General features: G+C 42.3%; 1 protein-coding gene across 1 annotated transcript in view; it reads right to left on the bottom strand.

The window, feature by feature from the left end:
• Nucleotides 1-1469: 1469 nt before the first annotated feature.
• Nucleotides 1470-19783, bottom strand: part of LOC109918372 (E3 ubiquitin-protein ligase SH3RF1-like) — a 113113-nt gene continuing 94799 nt past the window's right edge. Inside the window, exons 8-11 of the mRNA XM_048594060.1 lie at nt 18366-18643; nt 16930-17249; nt 9866-10200; nt 1470-3400 (exon numbers count right to left, since the gene is read on the bottom strand). Of these exons, the coding sequence (XP_048450017.1) occupies nt 3232-3400; nt 9866-10200; nt 16930-17249; nt 18366-18643 (1102 nt within the window). The 3' untranslated portion in view covers nt 1470-3231. The remainder of the gene's footprint in view (nt 3401-9865; nt 10201-16929; nt 17250-18365; nt 18644-19783) is intronic.

Here is a 19783-nt window from a genome sequence, read left to right as displayed (position 1 = left end):
AAGCAGTTTCTGAACTGTGTCACACCTGCACGTAACAAACTGTCATCACACCCTTTGGAGCTCTGCCCTCTTTCTATCTAGCTGGTTTGTTTGTTGACACAGCTTGATTAGGTTTAACTGATACAGGTTTAGTATCCCATTTACTGCTGTTTTATTGCAATATTGCTCCTAATAATATGGTCATTGGCAGTATTTGATTTCGATCCATCATAAAATTGCTTTTGCGTTGTCTACGTTGGCCTGTCAGGGGCAAAAGCTGTTTTGAGTTAATCTCTCCTTTTAGATAGAGTACTGGAAACATGGCAACGTGACAGGGAGACTTTTAATCTGACTGACCTCTCAGGAAACCCGTGGAATTCGTGCAGTGCTGTCAGAATTCTACTCTCCAATGGAATCGATATTGGTTAGGTACGAAAGCAGCACTCCACTATATTTGCTGCTTTTTTCCCTTACGGTGAAAAATGCAGGGAACACCAAGTGCTCATTTCACTCACATTACCACGACTAGCATCATAAAAACACAAGACAAAAGAGGACGTCAGTCTACCACGCCTGTATGGCCGATCATTGTCATTTACATTGGGTATTACATGTGGTAAAACATAGCCCAAATTACTCAAAAGGACAAATCCAATAACAAGACAGGGTAGATAAAGCACTTCTTCTGATTGAAGATTCTAGAACATGGGAGCAAAATCTGAGAATTAGGGCCAGACTGCTCAGGAGAGACGTTAGGAAGGGCTTCTCTTCAAAGGGTGGTACATACTTGGAATTCTCTTCCACAAATGGCAGTGGATGGAGGATCAATGTTAGCTTTCGATCTGAGAGAGAGAAGTTTTTATTAAGCAAAGGTATTAAGGAATGAGGCGGCAAGTATATGGAGTTAGGCCACGGATCAAACACAATCTCACTTGAACAGACTCCAGGGGCCCATTCCTGTTCCAGAGAGAGATTCCCACATTTTTTAGCTCCGTAACAAACCAGGTGATAACGATGATAGCTGAAAGAAAGGCCAGGTATGTCAGCACTCCCCAACATGTGCTAATATTTGAGAGGTGCATCCTTGCATTTTAAAAATCATACATTGACTAGATTGGACAAATAAATCTGAAGCTCTGAGCAAAGAATTACAATGAACCTAAGATCAAAAATGAATGAGCAGGAGCAAAGCCTCATTAGCGCATTCCCTGACATACATCCGACACACAGACAGCATCAAGTAAACAGGACTATTCACCTGGACAAAGAGTGCGTTTCCCTCGGTTTCACTGATGGAATGGTAGCACATAAAGGGTGATCTTTCATCCCAAAGCAAGTCATAAAAATCTGTACTTTTTTTGACAAAATTTGAGAGTTCAAGAAATGGAACTCTGGCGTGATTGTGGATGTTAGAAACACTCTGTACATTTGTGCAAAATGCAACATCCTCTCAATGTGCGGGAGGAAATGTTAAATGCATCCACATTATATACTTACTGAGGGTGGTGCTTTATTTATGAGATAGACATTCAAGACAGACTCAAGTCCACATTTGAGGTTTGCAAATTCCTACAGGTCAGGTTTTAGCTTTGATTTATTGTTCCTGCGTAATATTTTAAGGTTATTCTGTAAAACACCAGAATCTATCAAGATACAGCTTCAATCTGCAGAGGCCAAATATCCACACAGTCTCTCCAACTACAACAATTTTCAGACATACAAGGAGAAAAATCCAGGTTAAGGTATGTGACAATTACTCATTTAATTTCATTCAAGTACACAAATAGATTTTTTGTGGGTATGTCTCTAAAGGAATCATAAAAGAAAGGTTGGTCACATCGTTATTTTTCAAGGACACTGTGTCCATTATAGCAAGGTGCTGGCCATTGTAGTGCTGTAGGTTTAATGATTGGAACCAATTGGCTCTGGCCTGTAGCACACCTCAGATCTAACATATTCAGGCATAGCACTGGGAACAAGGCTGGTGATAGTGGGGAGGAGACTGGGCCCAGAATCATTGAAACTGAAAACTGCAATGATGAGAGAACTTTGAAGGGAAAATTGTTCTGCACCATTACCACTTGACCATGTGGATCGATACAAAATTCTGATCTCCAGACCTAAGGTTAACTCTTAGATAGCTAGCTGAGAGCAGTGACTTGGAAGATAAGGCTTGCATATGCACAGTTTGAACCAGTGCATGGGAGCCATGAACCAGGGACAGCAGGCCCAGGTCTTTTGCAAATCAATTTTCATTGTCACATGGGCTAAGCAGGTTGTCACAAGGACCTCTGCCAGTCTTTTGGCAATCCCATTCACTTCCTCTGTGCAAGCTACAAAGAGTCAGGCCTTGATCACAATAAAATGAATGGCAGGAGGGATTGAGAACAGATGATTACAGAGTGGAGACTTCCTCTCATTCATGAACGGCTTTCCAGTTTTATATTACAACTTCACAGCTTCTTTCTTGAGGTTTGCTTAACGCCATGTCTTTCGCAGTGGCCTCTCCACACAAAACTACAAACTGAGTTCCCAAACCGTTGCAATATACAGTACAGGTCAACACCATAACATACCTACACTGGCTGCAACATGGACAACCACCGTACAACATTACAAGACCGTGCACAAGTCCTCAATTACAATTCTCTATAAGGTCACTAAACCAGCAATCAGTAATGGAGTTAAAAGAGCTGTGTACAGAAGAGGTACCATGTCAAAATGAATCATGAGGAGAGAATCCAGCTTCCCCTCTCAGATAATAACACTTATAAATTATACAATTTTCAACATTTGACATTATAGAACTTTCACTTTACATGAAGAATCAAGGACTTAAAATCTCTAATCCAATAAGTTACAAAGTTTTCTCTTAATTACAGCCTCTTTGTAAACAGCTGATTTCATTATGGTGCCAAAGAGTTTGTGTTTCAGTGAAGATGATGAACATTAGCTGATGACAGAACAAATGACAGTGAAAGGCACAGAGTGAATTGTAAATAATCACACAAACTGTACACGCTAGGAGTCGTGTCACTGGTGAACATTCACTGTGCTGCTGCTGTGCCTCTGGAAACTCAACAAACAAAAACAAATGTAAATCCACACAGCTGATGCCTTTTGATATCTTAAACCTCCATTTCAGCTGTTGTTAGGGCTATTCCGCACAATAGCCGGTGCTTCAGATTGTTGTGTGTGTGCTTCATAAACCTCTCAGTTGAGAATTGTGTGTGCATGCTTTATGAAGGGTCCTCAGATGCTCTCTACGAAACTGCCAGGGAACAGGCCCGTTTTCCCGTTACGCTGCAGGGTACCCTTGAACCAGCCGTCCTCTCGTTTCTTGTGCACAAATACAATATCGCCATCTTTTAGTTCCAGCTCAGCCTCACTCTGTGGTGGATAAGACACAACAACTCTGTACCTGTTTGTAAAAGAAATGTATGTTATTATCGAGATCTCAGCTGAAGCACTGCGCTTAATTTGGGACAGGATGACCCCATCGAGTCATTCAGCATGGAAACAGACCCTTTGATCCAACCAGTCCATGCCAAATATAATCCCAAACTAACCTAGTCCCACCTGCCCGCTCCTGGCCCATTTCCCTCCAAACCTTTCTTATTCATATACTCATCCAAATGTCTTTTAAACATTGTAATTATACCCACATCCACCACTTCTTCAGAAGGTTCATTCTACATACAAACCATCCTCGGAGTAAAATATCTGCCCCCATGTCTTATTAAATCTCTCTCCTCTCAACTTAAAAATGTGCCCCCTGGTCTTGAAATCCTCCATCTTAGGGAAAAGATAACTACCATTAACTCTATCTAGACCCCTCATTATTTTATAAACTTTTATAACACTGCCTCTCAATCTCAAGTGAGGAAGGGTCACTCAAGTGAAAAAGTCCCAGCCTATCTTTATGACTGAAACCTTCCATACCCGGTAACATCCTGGTACATTTCTTCTGAACCATCTCCAGTTTAATAATATCCTTCCTATAACAGGGCAACCAGAACTGGACACAGTATTCCAGAAGAGGCCTCACCAAGGAACTGTACAACCTCAACATGACTTCTTAAATCCTATATTCAAAGGACTGAGCAATGAAGGCAAGCATGCCAAAAGCCTTTTTAACCACCCTGTCTATATGTGACGCAAACTTCAAAGAATTATGCACCTGAATCCCTAGATCCCTCTGTTCGACAACACTACCCAAGGCCCTACCCGCTTGGACAGCATACCTAATGGAACTGTCCCACAGATGACAGCCTTACAATATGTAGGTAACTGTGAGAATTTGCAGTAGAAAACCTTGTCTTCTCAAATGTGAAGCAAATTGAGGAAAACCACACCTGGACTAGCGTGTGCAGTTTTGGTCTCCAGGTTTAAGAAAGGATATACTTACACTAGAGGCAGTACAGTGAAGGTTCACTAAATTAGTCCCTGGAATGAGGGGTTATTCAATGAGAATAAATTAGGCCCAAATTATCTCGTGTTTCAGAATAATGAGAAGCAATCAAATTGAAACATGCAAAATTCTGAAGGGACTCAGTAATGTGAATATTGAGAGACTGCTTCCATTAGTAATAGAATCTAAACCATAGGGGGCACAGGATTTAGGACTGATCATTTGGCCTGAGGTAAGGAGACATTAATTTACTCAAACGGGTGTGAATCTTAGGAATTCTCTACCCCAGAGAGTTGTGGACTTTTTTTTCTCTTTATTCATTCGTGGGATGTGGGTATTGCTGGTTGGGCCAGCATTTATTGCCCATCCCTAACTGCCCAGAGGAACAAAAACAGGAGTTCCTGGAAAAGCTCAGCAGGTCTGGCAGCAACTGTGAAGAAAAAGATCAGAGTTAACGTTTCGGGTCTGGTGACCCTTCCTCACAACTGGTTTGCAGCAACTGCTGTTTTTGTTCCTAATTTACAGCATCCGCAAATCTTTCAGTTTTTATTTGCCCACGGAGCAGTTAAGAGTCAGCCACATTGCTCCATCACTGAATGTTTAAGGCTGGGATTGACATTTTTGGCTCTTGGAAATCAAGGGATATTTGCCGGGGGGTGGGGGCGCAGGGGGAGGTGGAATGTGGAATTGAAGCCAACAGATCAGCCATGATCATCCTGTACAGAGCAACAGGCTTGACAAGCAAAACAGTGTATACTCCTGCTCTTCACCCGGTGAATGGGAAACGTTCCAAAGGCTTGTGATTTCAAACAAATCTGTTAGACTATAACCTGGTGTTGTCTGATTTCTGACCTTGTTCACCCCAGGCTAATACCAGCACCTCTACTTCACTTTCTTATTTCTGGTATTCTTGTGAACTGCACGAATACTAGAAATTAATACATCTTCAAGGGTAAGGGGTAAATGGAATTAAACTGGTCTCTCAGAGGGCAGAGATATGCCCCCTTGGCTCACAAACTGCACATTGATGTTTGATGAAACAAGTCAATGAAAAGATGTAGAAAAGCGCGTAGACTTTTACAACTACATCAGCCTGGATGTGCCCAGCAGGACGAAAGAGTAACATGCATATTTATGACTTACAGAAAAGGTCAGTGTGGGGAGGGAGCAGTGGGGTGCTGCAAAATCTGGAAGACATGCAACACACCAGTTTCCCAGGTCCCTTGCCTGAAAATATTCGGGGTACATACAGAAAAACACCAATTAAGCAGACAGCAAGCAATTAACGGCCCTGGGAGCACTAGGTTTCCTCCACCAGCTCCTGTTGCAGCTGGGATGTGTTAAAGGCAACCTCAATACAATCAGTCCTGGAGCAAAACCGCACAGAGCACTTCCAATTAAACAGCACTCTCCAAGCTGGCTAAGCTCAGTTTAAAGACCATGCAGCTAAGGTTATACGCTGGAAGTTAAGGTATGCCACTTAGTTTAACTGTGGCTCATTAATCGCCTGCCTGTTTGCCTGCATTTTACAGCTTTTCAAATAAAAACTGTACTTCATTGACTTTTTCCAAATTTTCCCTTGTGTTTGGGTTGAGATTTTATTTATTCTCTGCAAGTTTTCTTCCTTCTTAAAATCGTAAAGCACAGATCCCACCTCTGATAGCAAACTCCCTCCTTCTCACCTTCCCTTCACCCAGTTCTTTGATTTGAATCGAAACTGATTTGAAATGATTATCAATTACAATATCACAGCTTTATAAAAGCAACTCTAAAGAAAATACCCACTTTTTGTCAATGCCCAACAGGTGCATTGCAATACCATTACAAAGATGCTAAATACTGAACTGCCGTACTTGAGGAACCAATCAAGGTCAAACTGTTTTATGGTTTACTAATACACAAAAATGAGCTTCCCGGCCCTTCTTTCAGATCAAACGACAAACTGAAGTGTTGCCTCAGATAGCTGTAGACAATCCTGTGGTGCCAATCAGGTACTTCGCAATATTCATCTTTCAACCATCAATAAAAAAATGATTCAGCTACAATCAAAGATCATTCAAACTCTAAAGGAAGACACTAATGACTGAACAATTGGTAGCAAGCTCCTCCCAAGTGGAGACAATCAGGCAGAAGATACAGAAGTTTGAACACATGCACCAACAGATTCAAGAACAGCTTCTTCCCTGTTATTAGACTGCAGAACAGACCACTCTATTTCAAATCTAATGTTGATCTTGCTGTTGTGCACATCCTTCTATGCCTCACTCCGTCTAAGCCCTCTTTGATCTGTATGAACTTGTTTGTTATGATTTGCCTGTACTGCTCACAAAACTTTTCACTGTACTTAGGTACATGTGACTACAATAATTCAAATCAAATCAAACATTACTTGTACATCAAGCGGCAACATGCTTCTAGTCTAAGCACCTGAATGATGAGACAGCACGGCAGGAGGGGATAAAAAGGAAAAAAATCCCTGCACTCGGGATCCTGCTATCTTGCGGTACACCCTTTCCCTTATGTTCAAAGATCTGCAGGTAAGGAATCGGTCTGTTGAATACCATGATGAAATGTGGTGCTGTGTATTCCACCTTCCAGCACTGAGTACATTTCAGAAGCATTCTGGAATGGCCCAAGGTCATGAAGGATGCTGTATCAATGCAAATCTTTCTTTTGCTTTCTCAGACCACTGCATTTTGGCTCTGCTGCTCACTGTGATGTGCCTCACCAAACAGGAACAATGTTTGGCACAGTCACAAGCAAGACTTGAGCTGAGGTCTCAGCCAGTCTGTTCCCATGGAAACCCTTAGCTGAATCAAAATAAACCAAAGTTATTTGGCTTTGCAGTTGCTGCTTTCCTGAAAGGCCACATGGAAGTCAAAGAAAAAGGAAGAACGTAAACAAATACTATTCACAATGTTCTGAATGGTCTCCACAACTAATATTGAGAATAGCCCATAGAAGGCACCTTTGTAGAGAAATATGGTGTTTATTTGAGAATCACATCCTTCCTAAATTGTGGGGCCCAGAACTGGTTGCAACACTCCAGGCACAACTGGTATCTTATATCAGTTCAACATAATGTCCGTGCTCTTGTACTCTATGTCCCTGAAAGTAAAGCCTAGCATACTATATGTTTTATTAACCGCACTCCCCAACCTATCCTGCCACCATTAATTATTGTGTACGTATACACCCGGGTCCCTCGAGTTAGAGTTAATTAATTCTTTCACAGGACATGGCCATCCTTAATTTCCATTGAACTGAGCTGCTTGTTAACTGCTATCGAGAACAGTGTTAACAGTCAACCACTGAGGCAGATGCAGCCAGACCAGAAAAGGATGGAAAGGTTTCCTTTTCTTAAGGCAATTTGTGAACCAGTTGCGTCACCATGACTGGCAGCCAACTAGCACCTTCTCAAGGGCAACTCAATGATAGCCAGCCATCAAATGTCCACGTCCCATGAATGAATAAAAAACTTTAACACATGTTCGACAAAGCATACAGGCCTCTGGATTACTAGCCTAGTGACACTACCGTTATGCCACTATTTCACAGAGTTACAGTCAGACAGTATGGAAACAGACCTCTCGATCCAACTAGTCCATGACAAACAGGTAGCCTAAAACGAACTTGGCTCACTTGCCTGCATTTGACCCTCTAAGTCTCTTCTATTCATGTACCTGTCCAAACGTCTTTTAAAAGTTGTCACTGTACCTGCCCTCTATCACTTCCTCGTTCCATACACGCACCACCCTCTGTGTGAAAAAAAGCCCCTCGAGTCCCTTTTAAATCTTTCCTCTCTCATCGTAAACCTATGCCCATAAACCTTACTTTGTAATTTCTCTTCAGGTTCTTCCTAGTAAAATAAATCACCTCACACTTCTTCACATTGAACTTCACCTGTCTACCCATCCTATGAATTTGTCCAAGTCCTCATCAAACTCTGCACTATTCACCTCACAATTCACAACAGTTTAAGTTTTGTATTGTTCAGAAATTTTGAAATTGTGTCCTGTACACCAAGGTCCAGGTCATTTATGATTTCATGGTTACTATTACGAAGATGAGCTTTCAATTCTAGTTTTATTGTATCTAAATTTAAACTCCACCAGATGTTGATGTGGCATTTGAACCCATGCTATCAGCTCCCTTGAAATCTGGCCTTTCTGATTATTTCCTGTACTGTTAACGATTTGGAAAGCCAACTATTTTTGTGCCTCCCCAGCAGATTTCCATTTAAAACTATTATTTTTTCTTGAATCCACAGTGGTTGACCTCACACATCGCGATGTGAAACTCCAATTGTTACTGTTAAGTGCTCTCATTTTAACCTGTCAATATCTTCACCAGTTTAAGCAGCATTCTCTGTTGGGAGTGCTCAAAATTTTAAGAAGTTCTTACTGATTGAGGCAACCAGAGGACATACATTTAAATGTATCACAAAGACAATGACGAAAGGAATAAGATTTCTTTTCACTCTGCTGAAAGCACAGGTGTCCCTGCTGGAATAATGGTGAAAGCAGTTTCCAAAAAAGTTTTCAAGAAAGGAACAGAATGTTTTGAAAAACTCAGCAGCAGGCTTATAAGAAAAGTGCAGGAGAAGGCAACTAAGTGTTTGACACTGAGATGTTGGATGTGCGTGAAAGGACAAATGGCTGCCTTTTCCTGCTGGAATGTACTACAATTCTGCATCATTGGCTTCACATTCAGGCTGCAGTGATCTTTCAATCTCTCTGTTACATACTGCAGCTGAAGTTACTGACTGCCTATGCCCACAGTTGTGACGAGATTAGTGAAGAAGAGGAGTGGTGCCAATTGGGGCAGTGAGAGAGAGATATCAAGCAGCTGTCACTTTCCAATGCCTCACTACAAAACTCTCATTCACTACTGGTTTTCCCAAATGAATTTTCTGACTTTCTTTTTTCATTGCTATTGCAGTTAGGTTTCCATTTCGCATAAAAGCACCTCTGGTAGATGTGTAATTATACCACAGTGTTAATGATTAGCTATTGGTAATGGGTTTCTTTCACAATGTCTAAATATCAGGATACAAATACAGTTGGGTGATTCAGCAACAACTTCTCAGCGTAGTGTTGCCAGCAAATGATTTTGTTAATGATTCATCAGTTCTACACTGCTCTTCCAAAACTGGCAATCCACCAGCAGAGGGAAAGAGGAACATGAGAAAACCAAAAAGCGACAGATAGGGGTCAGTAACTTACGAGACGAAAGGGTTAAAGTGAAGAGGGAGGAAATGATAGACAAAGAATTACTCTTCTTTTCATGCCATTTACTAAGACTTTAGGGTTTAATTCACAGTGAAAATTCAGGATCGTGAACAAGCAAAGCTGAAACATTCTTTTAACTGGACTAATACTTCAGTGAAGATGAGATTACAGAGCAGGCAGCATGCAGTTTACATTTATCCTCCCACCTCGTACAGACTGCACCGAAACAAAGTGAAATGAATACCTTTCACATGGTATAGATTTGGATTCCAGTTGAACTGAAGCCATGGATGAACACGGTTGCCTGGGAGGAGGAGCGATGGGAACACCAGAATCCAAAGAAGCTGTTTTTCGATGGAGCGTTTCCAGCGCTGTCCCTTGAGCCTCTGTGTCCACAGGGCAGGACCCAGTTCTGCCGTGGCTGACACTTGAAGAGACTTCTGGACCCACAGCCCCCTGAAGCAATGTCTCAGAAGCTGCCTGTTCAGACTCTAAAGTGGGAGAAGATGGGGGCGAAGGCCGAGACTTGCGCTTCGTAGACGCACCCGAGAGGAGTTTCAGGAAACCTTTCTTCTCCTTCTGCGGAGTAACAAATAATGAAAGCCTGAAACAATAACTTTCAATTGTAACCAACATTTACATTGAATTGACAGATCTGAGATTTGGCAGAGAAAATATTGGTTGGTCAATACACAGCAAAAATAGACTTTCACCTGTGTGTAAAGTTCTATTAAAGACCTTTCCTTTAAATCACTCTTCACCTGCTTGCACTTTTCATCAATTTTCTTCTTGTACCTCTCAAAAGGTATCATCATCATCACAGAAGTGCCGCACAGTTCCTTGGGTGTTGTTACCACTCAAATGGCCATTTGTCACATAAAAGGGCAATTGTCAGGACTGGCAGACTTTTCTTGTAAGGGGTGTCACCATGGGGACTCACCTTCACCCTCAACAAACTACATGACTAACACAGGAGGCAGCCCTGGATGGAAAATGGGAGCAGGAAACCTAGTGAACTGTCTCCTGCCTAACCCAGCGAGGTACAGCTAGTTGCAGCTTTCTGGCCGGCATCAGATACCTTCTGTCTCGACCAAAATACCAGAGATTTAGTTTCTCTAGACGACTTAAAGAAATAAACCAAATACATTTGGTAAATAAATTCGCTAATTTGTGGGTGCCCTACTTCCTATCCTTCAGTTTAAATCGAATTGATTTCAAAACATCTCTCAACAACTCCGGATGGATAGGGCACTTGTGTTGGCATCAAGTGGAAGGAGAATCAGGAGCAGCTGTGATACTCTAACTAAATGTCAGCGTGTAGGGGCTTTTGTGATTACTCGGGTGTGGGCAATGCTGGCAAGGCCAACATTTACTACCCGTTCAAAGATGCCCTGAGGCAGCAGTGACCTACCACCTTCTTAACCTTTCTGGTTTTCTGATAATGCTTAGCTCGCAAGTGCAATTCAGGTGTTGGTTCAGAGACAACGTGCTGACATGAGTTAAACATCAGTCAAATCAGTGGGATTTCTTCCCAAAAAAGGACAGAAATGATATCACATTAAATCGCCCACTTCATGACCATGTTTACCAGTATCAGAGTTTTATTGCTCTGTCTTAAAAACTGGATTAAAATTCGCAAGCTACCACAATGTGATCTGAAACTATTTTCTATGCATTACTGCAGTAGCATTTGGTGGGAATTAAACTCGACACGCCGCTTGCACAATCTTTTAGTCATAATGCACCAAGGGATATTTTGACTGCAAGCTTAAAGGAGAGGAATGTTTGGGAAAGGAAGTTTGGAGAGGAGGTATTGGTTAAGTTAGTTAAATCTAGACAGCAAAATGAAGTTATGAACACAGTCACTCGGACAACACTGTGCTACAACGCTCACTTATCAATTAGCATGTTCCGTTTCACAGTTTGAAAATCATTGAAAGAATAAAGTTTCAATGATCATGTTCATTTAACTTTAGTTTAGCCACTTATTAGATTGTCCTTGCAATTAACAGTTCCTTTCACCACTCCATTCAAACAAAGCATCTTACAGAAAACAGCTTCCAGCTTACACTGACCATTGAGACTTGGGGTAAGATAACATATTAGTCCTTAAAAACACATTCCAGGACCAAGTAGCCAAGATACACTGTCAGGAAGGTGGTCTGCTCTCAACAGCACCCCTGTTCTCTACCCTATCCTTCCAGACTTCGACAGCCTTCCTCTGTCAAATGTTCCCATACTTCCATCTCCCTTTGCTGATATACTTTAGCCATTTTTACTGACTCTGGACCCAAAGGAAGACAGCAGCCAGCGCAGGTCATTCAAGCCTTTGATCCTGCTTCACCATTCAATAACATGATCCTTCAAAGCCTAACCAACATCTACCAGGCACAAGCAAACTAAAAGATGACAGAGCTGAGAAAAGGGGGCATTTTCAGGATGGCAGCCTGCAAATACTGGAGTGCCACAGGTGCTGGGCCATAATTATTTACAGCATATATTAATGACGTGTGAGGGAAGTGACAGCATTAAGCCAACTTGGATGACTCAAAAGTTCGGTGGGAAGGCATGTGATAAGGATGACACAAAGAGTCTACAGCAAGATATAGACAGGCTAAGCGACTGGGCAAAACATTTGGCAGATAGAATATAATATGGGAAAATGTAGGCTCTGCACTTTGATAGGAAGAACAGAGCAGCTATTATTTAAATAGGGAAAGAATGGAGAACTGAAGAAGAGTGACCAGACTTGAAATGCTGACTCTGCTTTCTTCCCTCAGATGCTGCCAGATCTACTGATTTTCGCCACCAATTTCCCTTTTTGTTTCATATCTCTAGCACCCACATTTCTTCATTTTATTTCAGCTATGTATGGCAGTGAACATTAAATATGAGTGAACAAGACTGGTTTTCCATCAATTGACAATGTTGGTCATCATTACTCTCGATTCCAGATTTTTATTGAATTCAGTCTACCACGTTCAATGTAACATTATGATTTCTTTACAAAGTATCTTGAGATTTAGGAAAGGAATTGTTTTCTTCCACTTTGGTGAACAAGTTCAAGTCACCACCAGAACATCACCCAGGGCTTTGGATTAATTGTGCTAATACCACAAGGTCATTATCTCCCCTGGAGTGTGATGGAATACTCCCCACTTCCCTGGATGAGTGCAGCTCCAACAACAGTCAAGAAGCTTGAACAATCCAGGACAAAGCAGCCCGCTTGATTGGCATTACATCCATAAGAATCCACTTCCTGTACCGATGCTCAGTAGCAGTTGTGTGTACTGACTACATGATTTGGTGCAGAAATTTACTAAATTTCTCTAGACAGCACCTTCTAAACCAGGAACACTACCCCTCAAGAGGACAATGGAGGCAGGTAGATGGGAATACCATCACCTGCAAGTACCCCTCCAAGCAATTGACCATCTTGACTTGGAAACAATTCACTGTTCCTTCAGTATTGCTGAGTCTAAATCCTGTTGTTCCCTCATGGGTCGACCTACAGCACAGGGACAGCAGCGGTTCAAGAAGACAGTTCATAACCACCTTCTCAACAGCAACTAGGAACAGGCAATAAATGTTGGCCCAGCAATACCCACCTCCCGTGAATGAATAAATACATGCTTGACATCATCCAGGACAAAACAGATTACTTGATGGCACTCCGGCCTCCACGTTCAACATTCACTCCCTCTGTCACTGAGACACAGCTGTGTGAAATGGCTACCAGAAGCAGTACAATAACTCACCAAGGCTCTTTCCACATTACCTTCCAAAACTGGGATCTTGACTAGCTAGACAGAACAAAGGCAACAGATGCATGGTGACACTATCTCCTGCAAGTTCCCTTCAAGTCGGACACCATCCTCATTCGGGAATTATATCACTGTGTCTTCATTGTCACTGGGTCACATCTATGACGTCCTTTCCTAAACAGCACCATTTGTGCCCCTTCCTAACATGTTGCTGTCAGAGAAGGGCACCATAGTGCCATTGATGCCCCTTCTGAAAGGCGCTGTCGGTGTCCTTTCCACAAATGGATTGCAGTGGTTTAAGACAACAGCTCAAAACCACTTTCTCAAAGGCAATTAAGGATGAACAATAAATGTAGACCGAGTCAGTGACACGCACATCCTTGAACATATAAAAAAAATTATGGTTGATTGTTGTATCAATTCCACTTTCATGTCTCCTCCTCAAACCTAGACTCGCTCGATCAGAATTCATTTCTCTTAGCCTTGAATAAATTAAATAAGCCAAACTCCACTGTTTTCTGAGGAAGAGAATTCAAAAGAATAACAATCTACAGAGAGAAGTTCTCCTCACCTCAGTCTTAATGTGGACTCCTCTTATTTTCTAAGTACATTCCCTCATTCTAACTTCTCCATGTCTATTGATCAAGTCCCTCCAAGATCTTATACGTTTCAGTAAAATCACCTCCCATTCTTCTCCATGGTTATGGTAAAGGTTCAACATGTTCACCTTCTCCTCATAAAATTCCCATTCACCCTAAGAATGAGTCTATTCAACCTTGTCTGAACTGTTCCCAGCGGGAATATATTGTTTTCAATTGAGTAGACCAAAAACTATGCACAATATTCCAGACTCACCATCAGTTTGTGTAGCAACAGTAAACCTTCCTATTTTTATATTCCATTTCCCTCGCAATGAATGCCGAAATTCCATTTGACTCCTAATTATTTATTTTATTGTAGTGGTAAATGTAACTGGATGAGTAATTCAGAACCTCAGGCAAATGTCTACAGAAAAATGTGTCGAATCCCACCACAGCAGAGGATGAAATAAAAAAAAATCTGGAAATAAAAAGCTAAACTGAAGGTGACCAAGTAAGCCCTGTCCAATTGTTGTAAAAACCCATCTGGTTCATGATGTTCTTTCTTTGATGGGCCTTCATGTGATTCCTGACCCACAGCAATGTGACTACAAGAAGTGTTGACTACAGTTAGGGATGGGCAATAAATGCTCAGCTAACCAGTGATGCCCACATCCCATGAATGATTTTTTTAAAATCATATCAAAAGTCTTGCAAAAAATTAATTAGTTAAAACACAATAAATTAGTTGAACAACGTAAAACTAAGTTGCATGAGGAGTCCACGTACAATGAGAAGCTGGGTGGTTTTAACCAAGGCCTATCATAACAAGCACTGTTCAGTATTCAGATGAAATGGATTGACAAATAAATTCATAAATAAAGTCGAAGATGTTCGGCCCCAGTGCCTGTTTTGTCAGAGATATTGTTGGTGGAACTCAAATGGTGTAATAATTGTCACAGGTTAACTGATCATCAAATCCTGTGTGAGAGGAGGGAGAGTTAAACTCTACTCAAGTTGTGAAAGATTTTAGAAACTGTATTCAGTGCCATATGTGCTTGGGAATCGGCCAACAAATCTGAGACTTAGCTTTGCTGTATTGGCTATTTGCAGTTAACTAAAAGGTTCTATTGAAGACAATTCAGTTGGTAATTTTGGCCTATTCTAAGCTGATTTTGGTTAGGCTGTTACAGTAAAAATTTTAAAGCAAGTACTATTATACATTTGCTTCTTCATTGGGTTCTTTTGCACATCCTTACTCTCCACGGGGGTGGAGGGTGGGGTGGTGGGGTGTAAAATTTCTGTCATGCAACCTCTCCTGCCTTTCACTCTATCACAGATTTTTCCCTTTGAGGGGTGGCATCATGGTTCAGTGGTTAGCGGTGCTGCCTCTCAGCACCAAGGACCTGGGTTCAATTCCACCTTCAGGCAACTGTCTGTGCGGAGTTTGCACGTTCTCCCAGTGTCTGTGTGGGTTTCCTCGGGGTGCTTCAGTTTCTTCCCACAGTCCAAAGTTTAGGTGGATTGGATTGGCAACGGGAAATGCCAGGGATTGGGCAGGGGGGAGGGTCTGGGTGGGATGCCCTTCAGACAATCGTTGTTGACCCAACGGGTCAAATGGCCTGCTTCCACACTGTAGGGAATCTATGATTCAATACTTTTCTCCCCTTTCTCCTTTATATTCTGAACTTGCATAATCCCAATTGATCTCTAACATCATCCACTTCTGATAAAACCCGTTAATCGCTAACGTCATTTCGTTTGCCAGAAAGATTTCCAACTCAGAATGTTTTCCAGCATTTTCTGCTTTTTCTTTTTAAGTTCAGATTTCCAGTCCTTGTAAATATTCTTGCTTTCGCTCCTAACGTAGCGTTGTATTAGAGGATATGCCAAAGTCTGGGTTCTTTAGAAAGGAACCATGATTCAGGAATCACCAACCAGTAACAACCTGTCCATTTAGAGTCATAGAAACATACAGTCATGCAGAACAGAAGCAGCACTTTAACCCATCGAATCCTCGCTAACCTGCCTACAGTATTCGCACTTTCCAGCTCTTGGCATGTAATCTCGAACTTTATGATATTTCAAGTGCTCGTCCACATACTTTTTAAAGGCTGTGAGGTTTCCTGCCCGAGGCAGTGCATTCCAGATTCCCAATACCCTGAGTGAAGAAGGTTTTTCTGAAATCTCCTCAACTTCCTGCTTTACACCCTAAAATTATGACCCTACTATTGGCTTTTCGACTAAGGGAAACAGCTGCTTCCTATTCCATACCCTCAATCTCACGCATGTCTATCAGGTCCCTGCTCAGCTTTCTCTGCTTGAGAGAAAACAGCCCCAGTTCATCCAGCCTTTGTTCATGGCTAAACTGCTCCAACCTAGACAACATCCTGGTGAATCTCCACTGCAACAGATCCCCCAAACTCCAGTGATATCACATCCTTTCTGTAGTGCGGCAACCAGAACTGCACATAGTAGTTCAGCTCTGCCCTACCAAAGTTTTGGGATACCTGTATTTATGCAGCACCTACATACCTGAAAAGTACTTTACAACCAGTAAAGTGTTGGCTCCTTTTGAGGTATAGTCACTGTGGTGATGTAGGGAAATATAAAACATCTTGCACAGAGCAAGTTCTTACACACAACCTTGTAATAATAACTAGATTTTTATAGTTAAGGACATTCAAATAATGTTCAGAACCAGCTTTTCTTTGAACTCGTGCACCTGGGATGTGAGGTCTGATGTGAGGCAAGACAAGACCTCAGTTTAACATCCCACCCAAAAGTTGAGAGCTCTGATGGTGCAGCATTCCCTCAGTACTGCATTAAAACACCAGTCTGGATTTTTGTACTCAAGTTTCCAAAGTGGGGATTTAACTCCAAACCTTCTGATTCAGAGAGGTGTGCGCTATTTACACAGCCGTGTTCAATAACAAATTTAAGAAAAAAAAAACCACCTCTCTCACCTTTTCTCTGCTCTCCTTTTCAACTTTATTAATAGTTGAGGCTGTTGCAGATGTGGTGGCAATGCCCAATGAATCCCCCTCTAGAGTGGTGGCACTGATGTTCGGAGGGGTTACAGCAGCAGTTGCTGAGGTCAGAGCGACGGTGGGTCTCGTTGCTGCAGGAGCGGTGACGACGGAGAAAGGGCTGACGGCCTGCTGCGGGTGCTGCGAGGGTCCGACCTGCTGAGCAGCCACTGTGGCGGCAGGGCTGGGGGAAGCTGGGCTGTGAGCCTGGATTGGAGTCACTGCCGCAGTCGGTCTCTCCTGGCCCTGGGCAGCAGCTGTTGGTTAAAAAAAAGTCACTGCGTTAATGTGACTGAATTACAAAGCAATAGCTGTGAAATTGGGGCGGGGGAGTGGAAATTTAATAAAAGTGCTCAAAATTATGGAGGATTTTAACAGAGTAACTAAAGACAAACTGTTTCATTAGTAGGAGGGTCAGAAGACACAGGCCACAGGCAATTGGTGAAAGGCCAGTGAAAGGTAAAAAGCATTTATTTTATACAGTGAGTTGTAATCTGGAATGTGTTGTCTGAAAGGATGGTAGAAGAATATCCATTGGAGAACTGGATGGGTTTTGAAAAGAGAAATTTGCTGGGCAATGGGGAAAGAACAGGGAACTGAACTGAATTGGTTACCCTACCAGGCATCCTTCCCAAAGTCTGATTCCATGATAAAATTCTCAAGCAAAAATGCAACTTGGGAAAAATCGTCCCGTCAGCATCCAGATCCATAACATCAAGCCAGTAATAACAAAACTAAATGATGAGATCAAGAGAAACTTTTTTATGTGCGTGCAGCGGGTGGGGCTGGTTGGTGGACGTCAGAACAAGGGGGTACAACCTTAAAATTAACATTCAGGGATGATGTTTCCATTCAGAAGCTTGCAGACTTCCAAACCGTTTCCTGTACAAAGCCAATAAGGCTGCCTATACATAGATCTTTTCATAACTGAGACTGCTAAGGCTTTGATAGGTGAGGAAATAAAACCATAGGGAGAAAGGAGAGGAAATGGACTTCAGAGATCAGTCCTGATTCAACAGAGTGACAGAACAGTGACTGGGGGACCATGGTCACTGTCTAGTCCTAAGTTTGTAATAGTCAACCTGCTGTGGAAAAACATAACCAATTACTGGTACTTTGATTTAAAACAAAGACAGGAGGGAGCACATCATGCAATGTACACTGCGAAAATATCAAGAGTTGATCAAAGATTCTGCGTTTCAGAAGAGCACTGCATATTGATCCTGGTGGAGACTAAATGTCACAGGTGAAGAAAATGCAAGGAGGGAAAGCCAAAGAAGGTCGCTGTTGCCTTGCTACCCTACTCAACACAACGCAACCAGCGGTTTGAATAAGACTGATAAACGGCCACAATAACACTTGGCTGAACTCACCCGTCCGAACAGCGTTGCGAGCCTGGTTAACTGTCATCTGACCAGCCATATGCATCAGAACCTTGGCCTGTGGGTTGGTAGCCTGTACATGGGCCACTGATATCACTGCGGTGGGGATCGGCGGGGTCGGACTGACTGGTCTGCTGAAGTCTACGCCATTGCCGGGAGATTTGGGCTGGGGTGTCACTGCCGGTACAGGCACCACTGTGGTCACTCCTCGGCCAACTTGCGCTGTCACCACTACTGGCAATTTTGACTGCCCTGCAGCAGCGGGCGCCCTGCAAATAATTTCAAATCGCAAGCTGAGTACGAGCACGAGAGAGAGAGAGAGAGAGACAGAGACAGTGCGTGCGAGCAGAGTGCGAGACAGAGAACGTGCGCGAGCAGAGCGCGAGAGACACAGAGCGCGCGCGCAAGCAGAGCGCAAGAGAGAAAGAGAGAGCAGGCAAGGAGAAAAAAGAGAGAGGAGAGAAAAGCACTGTGAACATTTCAGATGTGTGCCTTCTATCGGATTGATTAAGAAGCCTCCCTTTTCACAAAGGATTCTATCGATCCCTTCTGCTGAACGGTTCTTTCTTAAATTCACTGTTAGTTGAAACTGAATTAATTTAAAGAGTTGTATTTTTTAATTAGCAATGCAGTTGTGAGCTAATCTGCCAATTAAGAAAAACAAATCAAGCAACATGCCAGAGCTGCTACCCTGCCAGGATCACAAATTTACAAGGTTATGTGCTGGGCAAACTGCAGCTCCAATTTCTACCCACCTGCAGAGTGGCTTTGATAAGCAAGCTGTCCATGCTACAACACATCAGACACACAGCTTTATGTCTGTCACAGCATCTGATCTTCAGTGAGACAGAGCTCAAAAAGGGCCAGAGGCATGTTACAGCGACAGAAACAAATGCAATCCCCTCTTTTAAATCAGCTCCCCTCATTTTCTAGGTATATCAAGGTACAGCAGAAGGTCCGTCTGCACATTATGCAGAGCTTCCCATTGGGGTTAACTGGAACGCATGAAGACAGACAAGTAGAACGATGCCAAAGAGACAAAGGGAGAGACGGGACGATTGCACAGAAAAAGGCTTTTAAGTGGTTTCTTTTAAGGGAGGGAAGAATTTTCAGAAGACAATGTCATTTAAGGAATTTTGCAAAAGGAAAGAGGTAGGACAAAAAGTCTCCCTAAGTAGGAATAGATAGGCAAAGCAGATTGATGTCAACGAATTTGCAACAAACTAATTCAAGGATTTACTGAGAATTGTTGAAAAGTGACACATTTTGTTGAAATCTTTCTTCTAGCATTTATCAATTTGCAAGCAACACATAAAAATCTTGCAAGTCAGAAGTTATTTTGCAAATCTAATGGAACAATCCAGAAATTGAGGGAAATCTGAAAGCTTCATAACAACATATCAACTATC

The sequence above is a fragment of the Rhincodon typus genome, chromosome 3 (assembly GCF_021869965.1).
Source record: "Rhincodon typus isolate 14 chromosome 3, sRhiTyp1.1, whole genome shotgun sequence".
Taxonomy (NCBI): Eukaryota; Metazoa; Chordata; class Chondrichthyes; order Orectolobiformes; family Rhincodontidae; genus Rhincodon; species Rhincodon typus.
This window is presented reverse-complemented; position numbering and strand designations above follow the sequence as displayed.